The sequence below is a fragment of the Lissotriton vulgaris genome, chromosome 6, assembly GCF_964263255.1.
Source record: "Lissotriton vulgaris chromosome 6, aLisVul1.2, whole genome shotgun sequence".
Classification (NCBI taxonomy): Eukaryota; Metazoa; Chordata; class Amphibia; order Caudata; family Salamandridae; genus Lissotriton; species Lissotriton vulgaris.
In genome coordinates, this window is record NC_141694.1 from 1,546,687,875 (window position 1) to 1,546,705,722 (window position 17,848).

General features: G+C 48.9%; 1 protein-coding gene across 1 annotated transcript in view; it reads left to right on the top strand.

The window, feature by feature from the left end:
• NDUFAF5 (NADH:ubiquinone oxidoreductase complex assembly factor 5) overlaps window positions 1-17,848 on the top strand; it is a 158,486-nt gene that overhangs the window by 94,533 nt on the left and 46,105 nt on the right. The window contains exon 6 of the mRNA XM_086927726.1: window positions 2,665-2,704. Coding sequence (XP_086783852.1) covers window positions 2,665-2,704 — 40 coding nt within the window. The remainder of the gene's footprint in view (window positions 1-2,664; window positions 2,705-17,848) is intronic.

The following is a 17,848-nucleotide window of genomic DNA, read 5'->3' on the forward strand; positions in this document are numbered from 1 at the left end:
AAGGTATTGTGACGGTTCTCCTGGATCCTCAAAGGTTAGTATGACCCCCTTGTTGTTTATTTGGAATCTTGTGGGACCTGCAAAGGAGAAGATGATATTTTCTGTTCTCAGCTTGTCTCTCTGGACTAGAAAGCCCTTTCTAATATCAACTGTTGTTTTAGAGTAGTCCTGCATGAGGATGATCTTATGTCCGTTCCATAGCAGATTAGGGTTCTTCCTCGCTACTCCAAAGATGGCGTCTGTTTGGTGCGAGCGAATAGGTTTGCATATTATTGGTCTGGGACCTGCTCTGCCCGTTTGCCAGCTGGTCGGGACTCTGTATGCCTTGTTTAGCTCGAAAGGGCTGTCGAACTTGAGATTTGTCAGGTCTGGTATAAGGTTCTGAATGAGTGTAACACATGATCCGGCTTTGTCTTCCTCTTCTTCAGGTATCCCTAGGATTCTTATGTTACCTTTTCTGTTGCGATCTTCGAACTCAGCTGCTTGTCTGCGTAGTTCGGCCGTTGCCTTGGCGATGTTGACTATGGCCTTCCCTGTGAGTTGGGATCTGTCCTCAATGTTGCTCACTCTTTGTTCCACCGCTTCTAGCTTGTTGTTGGTTGAGTGGATGTCTGCCCTTATTGCTGCAAGTTCCAGTTGTATCGTATCTGTTGTTTTTTTTGTGGACTTTGCTAGATTGTGTACTTCAGCTAGCTTTTTGAGGATACTGTCCAATGTGCTACTGATGTCCGCTTTTTGTTTTATCAGGGATTCCGCATTGCTCTCCAATCTGTTTTTCTTTTGCTGTTGTGCAAGTTTATCTTCTCTTCCTGCCATTTTCTTCAGCTCTTTTTATGCCCCGTTGAGGTGCCATGTCTGTTGTCGCTGTCTGCGTACTCTTCGCTGCTTCGCCCTCCTTTGTTTCCTTCACGGCCAGTCGATATGCTAGCTTGATCGGTTGCGGTCTCTGGACAGTGTTCGGTCGCAGCCGGTGTCTTTAGCTAGTGTGCGTGTCTTTATCCTGTGACTTCGCTTCCTAATGATTTGCTGATCTTTGGTGTCTTTGCTGAGTTTGCTCTATTGCAAACTGTCCGCTGTTGTTGCTTTGCCGGTTAATTGTCTTGTGTTTATGCGCCTCCCCCTGATTAGGCTCGTCTCTGCCTGTCTCGCGACGTTCTTAGCCCGTTATGCACCCCTTGACTGGCGTATTGTATTCGTGTGAACTAGAGCGTCAAAGTCCGCTGTTGCTGCTGCCTAGTCCTGTCTCGTGCTTTTGTGCCTTCAGCTGGGTTCGTCTTGACTTTTTGATTCAGCTCCAGATGCTTTTGGCACGGTTACTTTCTTTTGTCCGGAGCATTATCTTTTTGTTCTCTTCGTGCGGTACTGTGCGCTCTTGTCCGCCCCTCTTATGCACAACACGCGCTCTTGGCGCCGTTATTGGGTGGGTTGGGGTTCTCTTGTGCCTCCTGGTATGTTTCATTTCACTTCATAACACTCCCTTCTTGTTGTGGCCATCTAGCGTCTTTTGCGTCTTTGCCCCTCCCGCAAGATGGCGCCCTGGATGGTACTCGCTTTCGGTTCCGTTTGTTTTGGACCGGGCAGGGGTTGGGGCGAGATGGTCCTTAGAGCGTTGGAGTTTGCGTCTGTTGATCCTTGCTTTTCGCTGTTCTTCTTTTTATTTCTTCCCGTTTTTATCGTGTTTCCTATATTGTCTCCCTCTGTTACTTCCACCCGCCAGAACTTTACCAATATGGCCGCGCCCAGGTCTTGTTTTCACTTTCGCTTTTGTTTTGCGGTGCCCGGTGTGCTTATTCGGCGGTGGTTGGAGGGGGACGGGTGGCGCTTTAGCGTTTAGCAATAGCAATAGCGCCCGATTCCCACTGACCTTCTGTGTGGGTTTTTGTCATCTCCGGCAGTCCTTTTGCCTCCTTGTTCGTTACTCGGAGGTAACTTGTTCCGGCGCCATCTTGTTTCTTGTGCGTTTCTTTCTCTAAAGTGGGATATTTGGTGCTTTTTATCCGTTTCTTGTTCTCTACACTGCTTTCTTCCTGCTCCTGTTTCGTTCCGATATCTTCTGCGCCTTTTCTTTTGCTTAATTGTGTCAGGTTCGCGCTGGTTATTTCGTTAGAGTCCCGGGGTCTGACGGAGCTCCGGACGTAGGCGGCTAAACCTCTTGCCATCGAAGCCACGCCCCCCCGGCCACTCTGTAACTTCAAAGGAATATCTAAGAGAAGCTTTCTCGATCTAAGATCTTTTCTTTGAAATTCTATGAATACACATAAACCAACAGAGGTAGGGACCATGAAGAACCAGAAGGTATTCTTTATTGAACAGTTATACGCAGTGCACTTCTTTGAGATTAGGAAGTGTACATGTCATCACCTATGGACCAATGAAACTTTGTCTTTAATAACTACTATGTCTGGTATTGGTGCAGTTTTTGGCAAGATCTCATAAGGAGGTCATGCGAGCTGTGCATAATTTGATAGAATGGTTGATGAAGGCATATGTTGAAGGTGCTGTACAATTTATTTAATAAGGTAAATTTAATATTAATAATTTTTAGTTAATTGAAATTACTATTATTGTCATAAGTAGGTTATGTTGTTTGAAATGATTCCTTGGTTTGAAGGTTTAAAATTGCTTGTTATTTTGATGATGATACCCTGTTGCTTCTCGTTGTAGCTTGCATTGGGTGAACGACCTTCCTGGAGCATTTAGGGAGGTAAGAACCAAGTACACTGACATTACATTGTAATACATTTTTATCTTACCATGTCAGTTTTTTTACCTTCATTTTATTATGTGTTACCGTACAACATCTCATTCTAACTCAAATTAGAGTAACATACCTTTTCAGCTACATGATGGTGTTAATGTGTGCAGTGTTGAGGAGGAGTGATGCAAAATTCAATGGTAAATATGTCTATAAAAATGTATGGTTAATACATCATTAATAGTTCTGTGACTTCTTATGGTTATTCATGCTTCTCCACTCATCATTGAGGCACTACAGCACACTATACATGTGAAATGTTCCCAGTGCGCAGGAATTGTGGAATTTTTGCTGTATCTTCGGCTCAGTCTCTGTTGAGCAGCTAAATTACACAAGACTAATATTATGAATGGAAAGTCATTACTTACTTCAGCTGGTGCTGTAGAGCACTTCAGAAGTATATAATCCTCAAGGGACATCTCAGTCGAGTTGCTTAGTGTAACATGAACTTCTGTGGTTTACATTAGATTATATGCATAAAGCTGTACTGTGTATTACGGAGTATCTGGCTTCTACAATTGCGTACAACCATATCATCTCTTGCACATCATGATTTATTTTTCTGATCATGAAAAACGAAATGATAGTCAGCCAAGAAAACCTTACTCTGTTTTGATGGTTAGGACATAATGGCAACATGCATTTTCAATAACTAAATTCAAATTCAATTGGAATCGAGAAGTGACAATTCAGTGTGTGTGTTTTATATATATATATATATATATATATATATATATATATATATATATATATATATATATATATATATATATATATATGACGTCCACAATGCTGCTTGAACGAACCTCGACCAACCAACGTTGATGCCGTCGGTAGTAGCAGCCGCGACCTCAATATATGTCAAGTACTGGATCCCACCAAATCGAAGGACACAGAGACGGCACACCAGGAAATCTTGCACAAATCCTTTATTGTGCACTCTTTAACCAAGGACGACGCGTTTCGGCGTAAGCCTTTTTCAAGTAACCACTGTGAGAAGGTGGCCTGATATGCAGTGGTCACTATTCTAGTGAACACTATGTATCAGTCCAGCAACCCTTATTGATGATTGGTTGTAAGTCAACCTTATAGACCAGCTATCCTAGTAGCGTGGATACGAGCAGTCTAAGGCTAAAGACTCGAGAGGGCGTGTTAAGCCAGCTGTTATACCACATATACCCCTTGAACACCAAGTGAAAGGACACCACACAAGTGTTATGAAAATAAACAGTTATTTATTAAAGATCACAACAGCCCTGTACTCTTTACGAGGACAGGGTACTAAACACAAACCAAAACTCTTACAAAAATACTTAAGTTAGCACAGTATATACAAATGCCCGAGGGGCACGGAAAACCATATACTTGAAAAGTGGAATGCGAAATTACTAGCAGGTAAGTAAAGTACTAATAGCCTTAGGAATCGCTAGGACTTAACTATAGAACCTTCAGATTACTTATAGGAGGCCTAGGGGACTCGGGTGCAGTGTGTGCACTCTCACGCGAGATGCGGGACAAAGTCTATGGTAGCTAGGAATTGCAAAGTTAGTGTTCTCGGGCGAACCCGACCTGGTAGGGAGAAAACGAAAGTAGATTCTGACCCTTGGATAGTGAGGCTATGCTGGGGCACCGAAATGCCGAAGTTACCTAGCCCAGGGGCTGCAGCTGCATAGGACTCAAAAGACGTCGGGAATCCTCGTTGACGGACCAGGAGCCTGGAAGAAAGAAGTTGCTGGCAGGCGACCAGTGAAGAAAGTTCGGTGGATCCAAGCCTGGATCGATGGAAGATGACACCTGAAAGCAGAGGGGACCAAGTTCGAGACTACTAGCCAGTAGTCAGTGGGCACCAGGAGGGCACCGGATGGTAGCCACCTCGACAAGGCGTGTGGGTGACGCTGGGCTCGGAGATCTCACGGACCAGGAGGCGTTGTCGGCGACCAGGAAGGAGGATCGAGCTGTCCCACGAAGATAGAAGCTGTCGGCGTCGCTGGACCCAGGATTGGGCAACAAAGCCTTGGCAAATTCAAGCCCACGCGGTGGACCTAAAATGGCGTCTGGAGTGGACCAGGAGGGTCCGGGGTGCCTCTCTTCAAGAAGGAAGCAAGGGCCAGTCTGGAGCAACCAGACCAGCAGCAGTGATGTCGCCGGGCGTCGTTCAGAAGGCCACAAGCCAGCCGGCTAGTAGCCAAACCACGCGGTGCACAGCAAACAGCAGAAGGGCCCCACGCAGATCGTGGAGATGCAGGGAGGCTGATCTTGGGTGCTGGAGCTGTGCAGGGTTGGGGCTTCTCGGACCCCAAAGCACTCACCCGTGGAGGACACGGTGGGCTTGCAGTAAAGATGTCGTGCAGTCTTGGCGATCGTCGGTCCCTCGAGGTCTCGTCGCACTCACGGTTCTCAGCTTTGCTGTAGAGGTGAGTAGAGGTCAGAGGTGCCAGGGAAGCCGGGTCTCGTCGAGCTGGGTCGTCGGATTCGTGATGAAGGACTTGCAGCAGACCGCAGTGTTCTTTAGGATGGTGCCCGCTTGATGCAGGGTGACTACTCCTTAGCCACAAGGGAGAATCTTGAGGAAGAAATCTTGAAGTCCTTTCGAAGAAAGTCGTGTCTTGATTCCAAAGATGATCTAATTTGAACAGGGGGCCCGCTCCCATCTTTATACTAAAAAAGGGGGCTGACCCGGTGACTAGGTCCTGCCTATGGGTGGGACTAGGTGGGGGGTGGTTACACCCCTCAGCCATGCCGGACTTTCCCCAGGCCAGGGGCTGGTGTGCCCCTGGAACTGGTTCTGACCGGCCTATGCGTAGTGAGCACCGGGGTGCCACTCAGCAGTCACCTTCCTGAAAAGCCCTGCCTACCCAGGATACACAAAACCATGTCTGGGACGGTGCTAGCACCGCCCCTGACAGGAAACCCTTTGTCCAGGCTCCCCTCGCTGGAAGGACTCCCAGCTGCAGGGGGTCAGACTCGTGTCTGTGGTGGCAGCATCCATTTTGTGGAGCTGAGGCTTCAGTTAACTTTAACCGGGGTTCACAGTTACATACATGTCGTGTCCCTCTAGAAGGGTGGAATGCTAACCCCGTCGCCAGAATTGGCGAGGGGTTAGTATTCCAATTCGTATGACACCTTACTCGACATGTTTTGATAAAGCAATACCAAAGTTAGCATTTAACCGCGAGGATTATAATGCACTTAAGAGTATATGGTATGCGATATCATGGAACAGCTATTAGGACTTGGTTCCGCAAGCTGCAGACAGGCTCAGCTCATGCCAGAGCACCATCTCACACGATTCCACGCACTCTGCCTTCAGGATTGTCAAGGCCTGCCATAGGAGTGACTGATAGGAATCTGTGTGTCCATTTTAGGGTTAGGTATAGATATACTACACCTACAGCAAAGCGTGTTTACACGACTTTGCCCCAGCTGTCATGCAGCCAGTTGTGTCAAATTTAAGAGGCCAGCCAAGGGTGGCATAATACATGCTGCAGCCCCTGGCAGCCCTGGGTACACCTATGCCCTGAGTTACAGGGTCTGATAAGGTGGCCCAGTACCAATTGGTAGATGCACCTAGGGTACATGTCGTAATTTAGAAAGAGAACAGCCAGGCTGTGGGTCTGATTGGCAGGCCCACAGCCAGAGAAAGTCGTAAACCAGTGAAACAAAAGCAAAAAATCTGGGTGATCATAGGATTGCAGACCCTACTCTCCTACATGACCCCCCCCCCCCCAAACTTTGGGACAATAAGCTAACCTTGACCAGGTGAGTCTTCTTGTTCTAAGTGGAAATATCTGGAGAGCCCATCGGCATTGCCATGATCAGTACCAGGTCTATGTTCCACTGTAAAGTCCATCCCCTGTAGGGAAATGGACCACCTAAGCAGTTTGGGGTTTTCACCCTTCATCTGATTTAGCCACAAGAGGGGCTTATGGTCGGTCTGAATCTTGAAGTGAGTGCCAAACAAGTATGGCCTCAGCTTCTTCAGGGCCCAAACCACAGCAAAGGCCTCCCTCTCAATAGCTGACCAATTCTTCTCTCTGGGGGTCAGACTTCTGCTTATAAAAGCAATGGGCTGGTCTTGACCATCAAAATTCAGTTGAGAAAGAACAGCTCCCACACCCAACTCAGAAGCATCTGTTTGGACAATGAATGGTTTGGAGTAGTCTGGACTCTTAAGGATAGGTGCTGTGCACATGGCCTGCTTTAGGTCATCGAATGCTTTTTGACAGCCTGCTGTCCACTGAACCTTTTTTGGCATTTTCTTACTTGTCAGTTCATTTAATGGTGTCACAATTGAACCATAGTTCCTGACAAACTTCCTATAGTAACCAGTCAGGCCCAAGAAAGCTCGAACCTGAGTCTGGGTGGTTGGAGGAGCCCAGTCCCTGATTGACTGTATCTTGCTCTCCAGTGGCTGAACCTGGCCTCCACCTACAAGGTGGCCCAGGTATACAACCTGTGTCTGCCCTATCTGGCACTTGGTGGCCTTGATAGTGAGGCCTGCTGCTTGCAGAGCCTCTAACACTTTCCTCAGGTGGACCAGGTGATCCTCCCAGGTGGAGCTAAAGACAGCAATATCATCTAGATATGCTGCACAGAAGTCATCCAGCCCAGTAAGGACTTGATTCACCAACCTTTGGAAGGTGGCAGGTGCATTTTTCAGACCAAAGGGCATTACCACAAATTGATAATGCCCACCAGGGGTTGAAAATGCTGTCTTGGCTTGGCATCCTCAGCTAACCTGATTTGCCAATACCCAGCTGTTAAGTCAAATGTGCTTAAGTAGTTGGCAGAAGCCAATCTATCTATCAGCTCATCTGCCCTTGGTATTGGGTGGGCATCAGTCTTAGTGACTGCATTGAGACCCCTGTAGTCTACGCAAAACCTCATCTCTCTCTTACCACCCTGGGTGTGAGGCTTTGGCACTAGAACTACTGGACTAGCCCAAGGGCTATCTGAGGGTTCAATGACTCCCAACTCCAACATTTTCTGCACTTCAGGTTTTATGCAGTCTCTAACATGATCAGGCTGCCTGTAGATTTTACTCTTAACTGGCAGACTGTCACCAGTGTCAACCTCATGGGTACACCAATTGGTCTGACTGGGTGTCAGAGAAAACATATGTCTGAAAGACTGAAGAACCTGTTTACAGTCTTTCTGTTGATGCTCAGAGAGGCTGCCACAAAAGACAACACCATCTACTGACCCATCATCAGGATTCTGAGTGAGCAGGTCTGGGAGAGGGTCACTCTCTTCCTCCTGTCCCTCATCTATGGCCATGAGCAAACTCATGTCCTTCCTGTCGACATATGCTTTGAGCCTGTTGACATGGAGCACCCTGTGGGGGCTCCTGGGAGTTCCAAGGTCCACCAGGTAGGTGACCTCTCCCTTTTGCTCAAGAATTGTGTGGGGCCCAGACCATTTGTCTTTGAGTGCTGCTGGGGCCACTGGCTCCAACACCCACACCTTCTGTCCAAGCTGATAAACAGTCAGGACAGCCTTTTGGTCATGCCAAGCTTTTTGAAGTTCTTGACTGGCCTTAAGGTTTTCTGATGCCTTCTCCATATACTCAGCCATCCTGGAGCGGAGACCAAGTACATAGTCCACTATGCTGGTTGCAGGCTTTTTGAGAGGTCTCTCCCATCCTTCCTTCACCAAACACAGGGGGCCTCTCACAGGATGCCCATACAAAAGTTCAAAAGGGCTGTAGCCAACCCCCTTTTGTGGGACCTCTCTGTAAGCAAACAGAAGGCAGGGAATCAGGACATCCCATCTACGCCTGAGCTTTTCAGGTAGTCCATGAATCATCCCTTTTAGGGTCCTGTTGAACCTTTCAACAAGCCCATTGCATTGTGGATGATAGGGTGTAGTGAATTTGTAATTGACACCACATTCCTTCCACATAGCAGTTAAGTAGCTTGACATGAAGTTTGCACCTCTGTCAGAGACAACCTCCTTAGGGAAGCCCACTCTGGAGAACACTCCAACTAGGGCCCTTGCCACTACAGGTGCTGTAGTGGTCCTAAGTGGAATAGCTTCAGGATACCTGGTGGCATGATCCACTACCACCAGTATAAACTTGTGCCCTGTCTGGGGTTCCATTGGACCAACAATGTCAATCCCCACTCTTTCAAAGGGCACCCCCACCACAGGCATTGGTATAAGGGGGGCCTTTGTTGTGCCACCTGACTTACCACTGGCTTGGCAAGTGACACAGGAGCGACAAAACTCCTTGGTATCCTCATTCATGTGGGGCCAGTGAAAGTGTGAGACAAGTCTGTCCCAAGTCTTTGTCTGGCCTAAGTGACCTGCTAAGGGAATCTCATGGGCCAAGGTAAGTAGGAAACCTCTCTGAGACAAGTGTACAACCAGCCTCCTGGTCATGCCAGGCTTGGGGTCTCTTGACTCAGTGTACAGGAGTCCATCTTCCCAGTATACCTTGTGGGTACCTGTGGCGTTCCCAGCAGCCTCAGCAGCAGCCTGCTGTCTGAGGGGTTCAAGAGAAGGGCAGCTTAACTGGTCCTTCCCCAGGTCTTCCCTTGAGGGTCCCCCTGAACCCAAGAATTCAACTTGATCAAGTTCAAACTCTCTGGGCTCAGTTTCCCTCAATTCCTGTAGGTCAGCCTCCTCTGAGACTTGATCCTCAACCTGGGGCAAGGGGGAAGGCACAGCCTTAACCCTGCTGCTCTTTTTCTTGGAAGGTGTCTGGTCCTTTGTTCCAGGATCCAGCACCTGTTCAGTGGGGCATTTCCTGACCTGTGACCTGGTCACAGCAAACACATGTGCTGGCAAGCCTAACATTTCCATGTGAGTCCTCTGCTCCACTTCTGACCATTGTGATGACTCCAAATCATTGCCCAACAAACAATCCACTGGGAGGTCTGAACTAACTACAACCTTCTTTTGGCCAGTTACCCCTCCCCAGGAGAAAGCTACAATTGCCATACTGTGACTGGTAGTGACATTGCTTGCATTGGTCACCAGGAAATCTGTACCTGGCATGATCTGTCCAGGGTCCACAAAGTTAGGTGTCACCATGGTGACACTGGCACAAGTGTCCCTATAGGCCTGAGCCATTTTTCCATTTATGAAAGGTGTCTGTCTGTATTTGCCCAAACTATTGGGACTTATGTCAGGGGACATATCCATATCCCCTGTACTGACAAGGACAGCCTGAGTGAGTGTACCAACTAAGTTGTCACACCCCTCAGAACCCAGGGTTAACCCTACTAAACCCTTGGGAGGTGCACTACCACTGCTGGCTGTACTAGGGGGCACAGGTGCCTTAGGGGCTGCAGTGGCAGGAGTCTGCCCTCCTCCTTTCTTGGTGCACTCACTAAACCAGTGAGTTTTACTTTTACAGTATTGGCACCACCTCTTAGATTGGCCTTCTTTCTTCTTTTGGGGAGCCTGACCCCCACCCTCTTTGGGTTGTTGGGGACCTGTCGAAGACTTCTGGTCATTTTGTTCCCCCTTAGAATCTTTACCCTTCTGGTCTGCTTTCTTCTGACCACCTTGATTCTGGCCCTGGTTCTGTTTAACTCTTGTTCTAACCCATCTGTCTGCCTTCTTTCCCAATTCTTGGGGAGAGGTCAGATCTGAGTCAACAAGATGCTGATGCAACAACTGGTTCTGACAATTGTTTAAAATTTGTTCTCTCATGATCAAATTGTACAATCCTGTATAATCAGTAACCTTACTGCCCAGCAACCAGCCCTCCAAAGCCTTAGTGGCACAATCTACAAAGTCAGACCAATCTTGAGACTGAGTTTTCTGGGTATCCCTGAACAGCACCCTGTACTGCTCAGTGGTTAGGCCAAACCCTTCAACCAGTGTATTCTTCAAGACTTGGCAATTGTTAGCATCCTCTACCCTTGTGGTGAGGAGCTTGTCTCTTCCTTTACCTTCAAAGGAGAGCCACAAGATAGCTGCCCACTGAGTCTGGGGAACACCTTGCACAGTGCAGGCCCTCTCCAAAGCAGTAATCCATTTGTGGATGTCATCCCCTTGTTTAAAGGGGGGCACTATCTTCCCAAGGTGTTTTGTATCTAAACTCCTTTCCCTATTGCTAGGTACAATGCTGCCACCAGTGGGGACTACCCCACTTAACTGTTGCTCTCTAGCAAAGGCAAGCCTCTCTTTGGCCAGGGCAAGTTCTTCCCTTTCAATCCTCAGATTGGCTGCCCTTTCTTTAGCTTCATACACTCTCCTCTGAGGGGATGTCATCCCTCTTTGAGAAGAGTTGTGAGAGCCATTGGTTTGAAGGGATCTGCCAGAGTCTCTTGATAGAGATCTGGCTCGTCCATTCCCAATGTTAAGCTGACCTGATAGTGGCCCCAGGGGTCCCCCAGTACCACTGTCATGTTTGCTTAAGTTGGACCTGCTTAGTCTAACGACTTCTACCTGTCCCTTATCTGCCTCATCTCCAGAGGGATCCTCATTCTCATCCTCCTCTACTTCTTCATTCTCAGTTGAGAGGTGGATGAGGCCAGGGTCACCTCTGGTTCCCTCAAGGGGAGGCATACCTCCTTCTGGATTAGAAGAGCTAAGAAGGGTCTCAGCTTTTCTGGCATCATAAGTCTCCAAGAGACCAATCAGAAAGGAAGTTGTGGGGTTAGACCCCTGCTTGATCTTCCTGGAGTGACACACTTGTCTTAACTCCTTGAAGCTCAGCACAGTATATCTTGAAGGGATGACCTGTGGAGGGTCAGCTGACACAAGGGGAGACTCAGAGTTTCCTCCTTTGTCCGACATACTGTTTCTAGTGTGGTGTAAGTGATGCACCTACCTACACTATGTGTTTACCTACTGATCCCTTGACAAGAGTTGCAGCCAAGGTGTGCTAGGCCTTGAGGAGCTGCAACAGCTGGTTCAGTAGAACTCAGAGTATTCTAAGCTTAGTTATATGTACTAACAGTACTTATGTGATCTTTCAACAAGATATTCTTAGGATACGTGTGGTAAAACAACAGCAAGCTCAAATCCCAACCGCTGCTCACCAATGTGAGGTGGCCTGATATGCAGTGGTCACTATTCTAGTGAACACTATGTATCAGTCCAGCAACCCTTATTGATGATTGGTTGTAAGTCAACCTTATAGACCAGCTATCCTAGTAGCGTGGATACGAGCAGTCTAAGGCTAAAGACTCGAGAGGGCGTGTTAAGCCAGCTGTTATACCACATATACCCCTTGAACACCAAGTGAAAGGACACCACACAAGTGTTATGAAAATAAACAGTTATTTATTAAAGATCACAACAGCCCTGTACTCTTTATGAGGACAGGGTACTAAACACAAACCAAAACTCTTACAAAAATACTTAAGTTAGCACAGTATATACAAATGCCCGAGGGGCACGGAAAACCATATACTTGAAAAGTGGAATGCGAAATTACTAGCAGGTAAGTAAAGTACTAATAGCCTTAGGAATCGCTAGGACTTAACTATAGAACCTTCAGATTACTTATAGGAGGCCTAGGGGACTCGGGTGCAGTGTGTGCACTCTCACGCGAGATGCGGGACAAAGTCTATGGTAGCTAGGAATTGCAAAGTTAGTGTTCTCGGGCGAACCCGACCTGGTAGGGAGAAAACGAAAGTAGATTCTGACCCTTGGATAGTGAGGCTATGCTGGGGCACCGAAATGCCGAAGTTACCTAGCCCAGGGGCTGCAGCTGCATAGGACTCAAAAGACGTCGGGAATCCTCGTTGACGGACCAGGAGCCTGGAAGAAAGAAGTTGCTGGCAGGCGACCAGTGAAGAAGGTTCGGTGGATCCAAGCCTGGATCGATGGAAGATGACACCTGAAAGCAGAGGGGACCAAGTTCGAGACTACTAGCCAGTAGTCAGTGGGCACCAGGAGGGCACCGGATGGTAGCCACCTCGACAAGGCGTGTGGGTGACGCTGGGCTCGGCGATCTCACGGACCAGGAGGCGTTGTCGGCGACCAGGAAGGAGGATCGAGCTGTCCCACGAAGATAGAAGCTGTCGGCGTCGCTGGACCCAGGATTGGGCAACAAAGCCTTGGCAAATTCAAGCCCACGCGGTGGACCTAAAATGGCGTCTGGAGTGGACCAGGAGGGTCCGGGGTGCCTCTCTTCAAGAAGGAAGCAAGGGCCAGTCTGGAGCAACCAGACCAGCAGCAGTGATGTCGCCGGGCGTCGTTCAGAAGGCCACAAGCCAGCCGGCTAGTAGCCAAACCACGCGGTGCACAGCAAACAGCAGAAGGGCCCCACGCAGATCGTGGAGATGCAGGGAGGCTGATCTTGGGTGCTGGAGCTGTGCAGGGTTGGGGCTTCTCGGACCCCAAAGCACTCACCCGTGGAGGACACGGTGGGCTTGCAGTAAAGATGTCGTGCAGTCTTGGCGATCGTCGGTCCCTCGAGGTCTCGTCGCACTCACGGTTCTCAGCTTTGCTGTAGAGGTGAGTAGAGGTCAGAGGTGCCAGGGAAGCCGGGTCTCGTCGAGCTGGGTCGTCGGATTCGTGATGAAGGACTTGCAGCAGACCGCAGTGTTCTTTAGGATGGTGCCCGCTTGATGCAGGGTGACTACTCCTTAGCCACAAGGGAGAATCTTGAGGAAGAAATCTTGAAGTCCTTTCGAAGAAAGTCGTGTCTTGATTCCAAAGATGATCTAATTTGAACAGGGGGCCCGCTCCCATCTTTATACTAAAAAAGGGGGCTGACCCGGTGACTAGGTCCTGCCTATGGGTGGGACTAGGTGGGGGGTGGTTACACCCCTCAGCCATGCCGGACTTTCCCCAGGCCAGGGGCTGGTGTGCCCCTGGAACTGGTTCTGACCGGCCTATGCGTAGTGAGCACCGGGGTGCCACTCAGCAGTCACCTTCCTGAAAAGCCCTGCCTACTCAGGATACACAAAACCATGTCTGGGACGGTGCTAGCACCGCCCCTGACAGGAAACCCTTTGTCCAGGCTCCCCTCGCTGGAAGGACTCCCAGCTGCAGGGGGTCAGACTCGTGTCTGTGGTGGCAGCATCCATTTTGTGGAGCTGAGGCTTCAGTTAACTTTAACCGGGGTTCACAGTTACATACATGTCGTGTCCCTCTAGAAGGGTGGAATGCTAACCCCGTCGCCAGAATTGGCGAGGGGTTAGTATTCCAATTCGTATGACACCTTACTCGACATGTTTTGATAAAGCAATACCAAAGTTAGCATTTAACCGCGAGGATTATAATGCACTTAAGAGTATATGGTATGCGATATCATGGAACAGCTATTAGGACTTGGTTCCGCAAGCTGCAGACAGGCTCAGCTCATGCCAGAGCACCATCTCACACGATTCCACGCACTCTGCCTTCAGGATTGTCAAGGCCTGCCATAGGAGTGACTGATAGGAATCTGTGTGTCCATTTTAGGGTTAGGTATAGGTATACTACACCTACAGCAAAGCGTGTTTACACGACTTTGCCCCAGCTGTCATGCAGCCAGTTGTGTCAAATTTAAGAGGCCAGCCAAGGGTGGCATAATACATGCTGCAGCCCCTGGCAGCCCTGGGTACACCTATGCCCTGAGTTACAGGGTCTGATAAGGTGGCCCAGTACCAATTGGTAGATGCACCTAGGGTACATGTCGTAATTTAGAAAGAGAACAGCCAGGCTGTGGGTCTGATTGGCAGGCCCACAGCCAGAGAAAGTCGTAAACCAGTGAAACAAAAGCAAAAAATCTGGGTGATCATAGGATTGCAGACCCTACTCTCCTACAACCACCATCTTGTATTTCGCCAAACTTATAGTCCCACATTTGTGTCAATGCTCAATGAACATAGAAAAAACACTTAACTACGTACATTATGCCAGATAAGCACATTAAACATTCAAAGCTGATATACACACACTTTAGATAAACTTGAATTCATGAAGGTGAGTGTCAATTGATTATTGAATGGGAGCAAGTGGTGTAATGGGTTCGGCAGTTGTCACATTACTTATCATAAGATGGATTTCCGATATTAGTCAGATGTGGGTGACTAAGAACTGCCCCAGGCGGTATATCTATGGGGATTTGTAGTTCATAGTATGCCTGACCCCAATTGCTGTAGCCCGTCAAGTTTTAGGACTGTACCGAAAACCATTAGAGGTGGGGACCGAGAAACACAGCTGAGAATTAGAGAGTCCAGAAACATTATAGACATGGAGAGCAAGGCCCCTAAAGGACTGAATTATGGGGAAGAACTAGCATCCCACATAGGCTCCTAAGACTAATCAGTACAGAGTAGAGGCAAACCCGCAGTAATATCGGAAATCCATCTTATGATAAGTAATGTGACAACTACCGAACCCATTACACCACTTGCTCCCATTCAATAATCAATTGACACTCACCTTCATGAATTCAAGTTTATCTAAAGTGTGTGTATATCAGCTTTGAATGTTTAATGTGCTTATCTGGCATAATGTACGTAGCTAAGTGTTTTTTCTATGTTCATTGAGCATTGACACAAATGTGGGACTATAAGTTTGGCAAAATACAAGATGGTGGTTACTTGAAAAAGGCTTACGCCGAAACGCGTCGTCCTTGGTTAAAGAGTGCACAATAAAGGATTTGTGCAAGATTTCCTGGTGTACCGTCTCTGTGTCCTTACTTGACATATATATATATATATATATATATTCCAAAGTCAAGTGCCCCTTCTGGAAGCTCCGCCCATGGACCGGTGGCGCCAAAGATCGCCAGAAGTGCACAGACCGGCATGTAATTGTAAAAGGAAGTCCAGTCCAATAACATGTGCTCTCAGAAGTTTTGCCCAAAAAGAATTTAATTGAGGTTACGCGATTCGAGAACGAACTTCCTTGTTCACATGAGGAACCCATTGCAATGCTTGGGTTTACATAGTAACAGTACTGGCGATAGAAAGCAGACTACAAGGTCTGTAGTCAGCGGCCATTTTTTAACGTGCAATTTACAAGCCATAGTGAATTTGTGCTTCTATCCGTATGTATACAAAATACTTATGTACATATATACAATGGCATTTATATGCGATTATACTTGCATGTCCTGACCGTTCTGAAATACGAAGCTTGTTTTCAGCAACTATTTTACATACAATTTTAACATAGTGAAACTGTCTGCATATCTCGAGATACCTCTGTATAATTGCAAATAAAACTTACTGTGCATTTTATATCATCATAAAATGAATATGTGCATGGGGGCGTGGCCAAGCCGGCTATGTGGGCGGACGTGCTCCGCTGAGGCTCCACAGTCTGGCCGGCAATTCCACCGCTTCTTAGCGCCGTTCTGGTCTGCTGAAGAGCCGATCCCCCATCGGAAGAAGGGCTGCACCGTTTGGATTACCTCGGGCCCAGTGAAAGTGGCTACTGCCAGGATGAAAACGGCAGAAAACGGGACCCGGGCTGGTGCGGACAAGATGGCGTCCGCCCGTCTCGCCTGATGGATCCCAGGCAGCGCGAGCCAAAGCTGACTCCACCACCTGAGACTTGACTCCGCAAGCCGTCACAACTACCCCAGGCGCTCAATAGCCGCACCGCAGTCCCGCGGCGCGGGCTCCGAGTCAGGGTGAGGGAGACTTGGCATCAACTGCGGGAGCCCTCTGTTTCTGATGGCACCTGGACTCAAAATGGCGTCTGGGTCCCGGGTGAACCTCCGCAATTAAAGCCGCGATCCGGCAGCCCTCCACAGAAGTACCACACCACTGAACTGACAGGGGGAGACAGACTGCAGACCTCCTCCATCTCCGTCTTCACCAAACACGCACGCTGCGGGGCAGCCCTCTCCCCTGGATTGCCTGGACCCAAGATGGCGCCTGAGACCCACAACAAGCAGGAGTGCTGAGGCCACGGCGTGGGAGCCTTGCTGGGCAGCTCACACACACGGTTCTCAGGTGAGCCATTGGCCCCTCCTCGCGGGCGGACCCGCTGTGGCAACTGGGGCCTCCCCTCCTTCCTTCTTCAGGGGTGAGACCCTCGGCTGAGCCCAAAATGGACGCTGCCTGACCCTAACATGGCAATACCGTAACCTCTGCTGCTCCCCCTGCCCAAGCCTACAAATGCCGCTGAGGGGGTGGCATACAAACAGCCTGATACCCTATTGGGGGCTTCTACAATACCCCATTCACCAGCAACGACACACGCAATACCACTTGACCTCCCAACACCTGTAGGGAGTCTAATTTGAAGTCAACGACACCCGGGATAAGGGGCCCCCCCATCACGACGATACACCGACCCTGCATTATCCAGCGTTTCACTAGTCAGACACCAACCATCCACAAGACCTGTGCCTGTCCCTTCCTGCGAAATCTACAACGCACGAGACCTGCATAACTGTCACAATGGGAAAACAAAGAGCATCCCAGCCCATCATGGTGCCCGAGACCGCCCCTGAAAACATGCCTACCACCAGGACGGTGGCCTCATCCTCCGTGCCTCAGACTGACTCATCAATTTCAGACAAACTGGATCAAGTACTGACGGCCATCGAACAGTCTAGGATCTTAATGGTAAAACGCCTGGGCACCCTTGCAACGGTCATTAGCCTTATACGGGACGACCACCGGAAACTTGCAGACTAAGTGAAGGAAGGTGAGAGGAACTAGCTGCGCTGCAACCTACTATTAAGGCACACCAAACAACATTGCAAGATGTCCTACACTGCCTGTCCACCATCGAGGAACGCACAGACGATTTGGAGGGACGCCCACCCTGCTGCAACATTCGCGTGCTGGGCCTTCCGGAAGGAATCGAAGGCACGGGCCCGTTAGGATACATAGGCACCTGGGTGAAATCATTCACCCCTGCAGCGGAAAGGGCGGCGTTCTTCTCTATTGAACGTGCCCAGAGAGTACCAGCACGCAAGCCTCCACCAGGAACACCCCCCAGACTGATGTTGGCGAAATTCTTGCATTTTCAGGACCGGGATGCTGTACTCCCAAGCGGCCAGGCAAACAGGCCCCCTCCACGTGGAAAACAGGCAGATAATGGTGTTCCCGGGCTATGCACAAGCGGTACAACAGCAAAGATCTTCGTTCCTGGAAGTAAAACGGCGGCTATGTATGAACAAAATCCAGTACTCTCTTCTCTTCCCTGCCCGGCTCAAAATTTTCCATAATGGCTCAG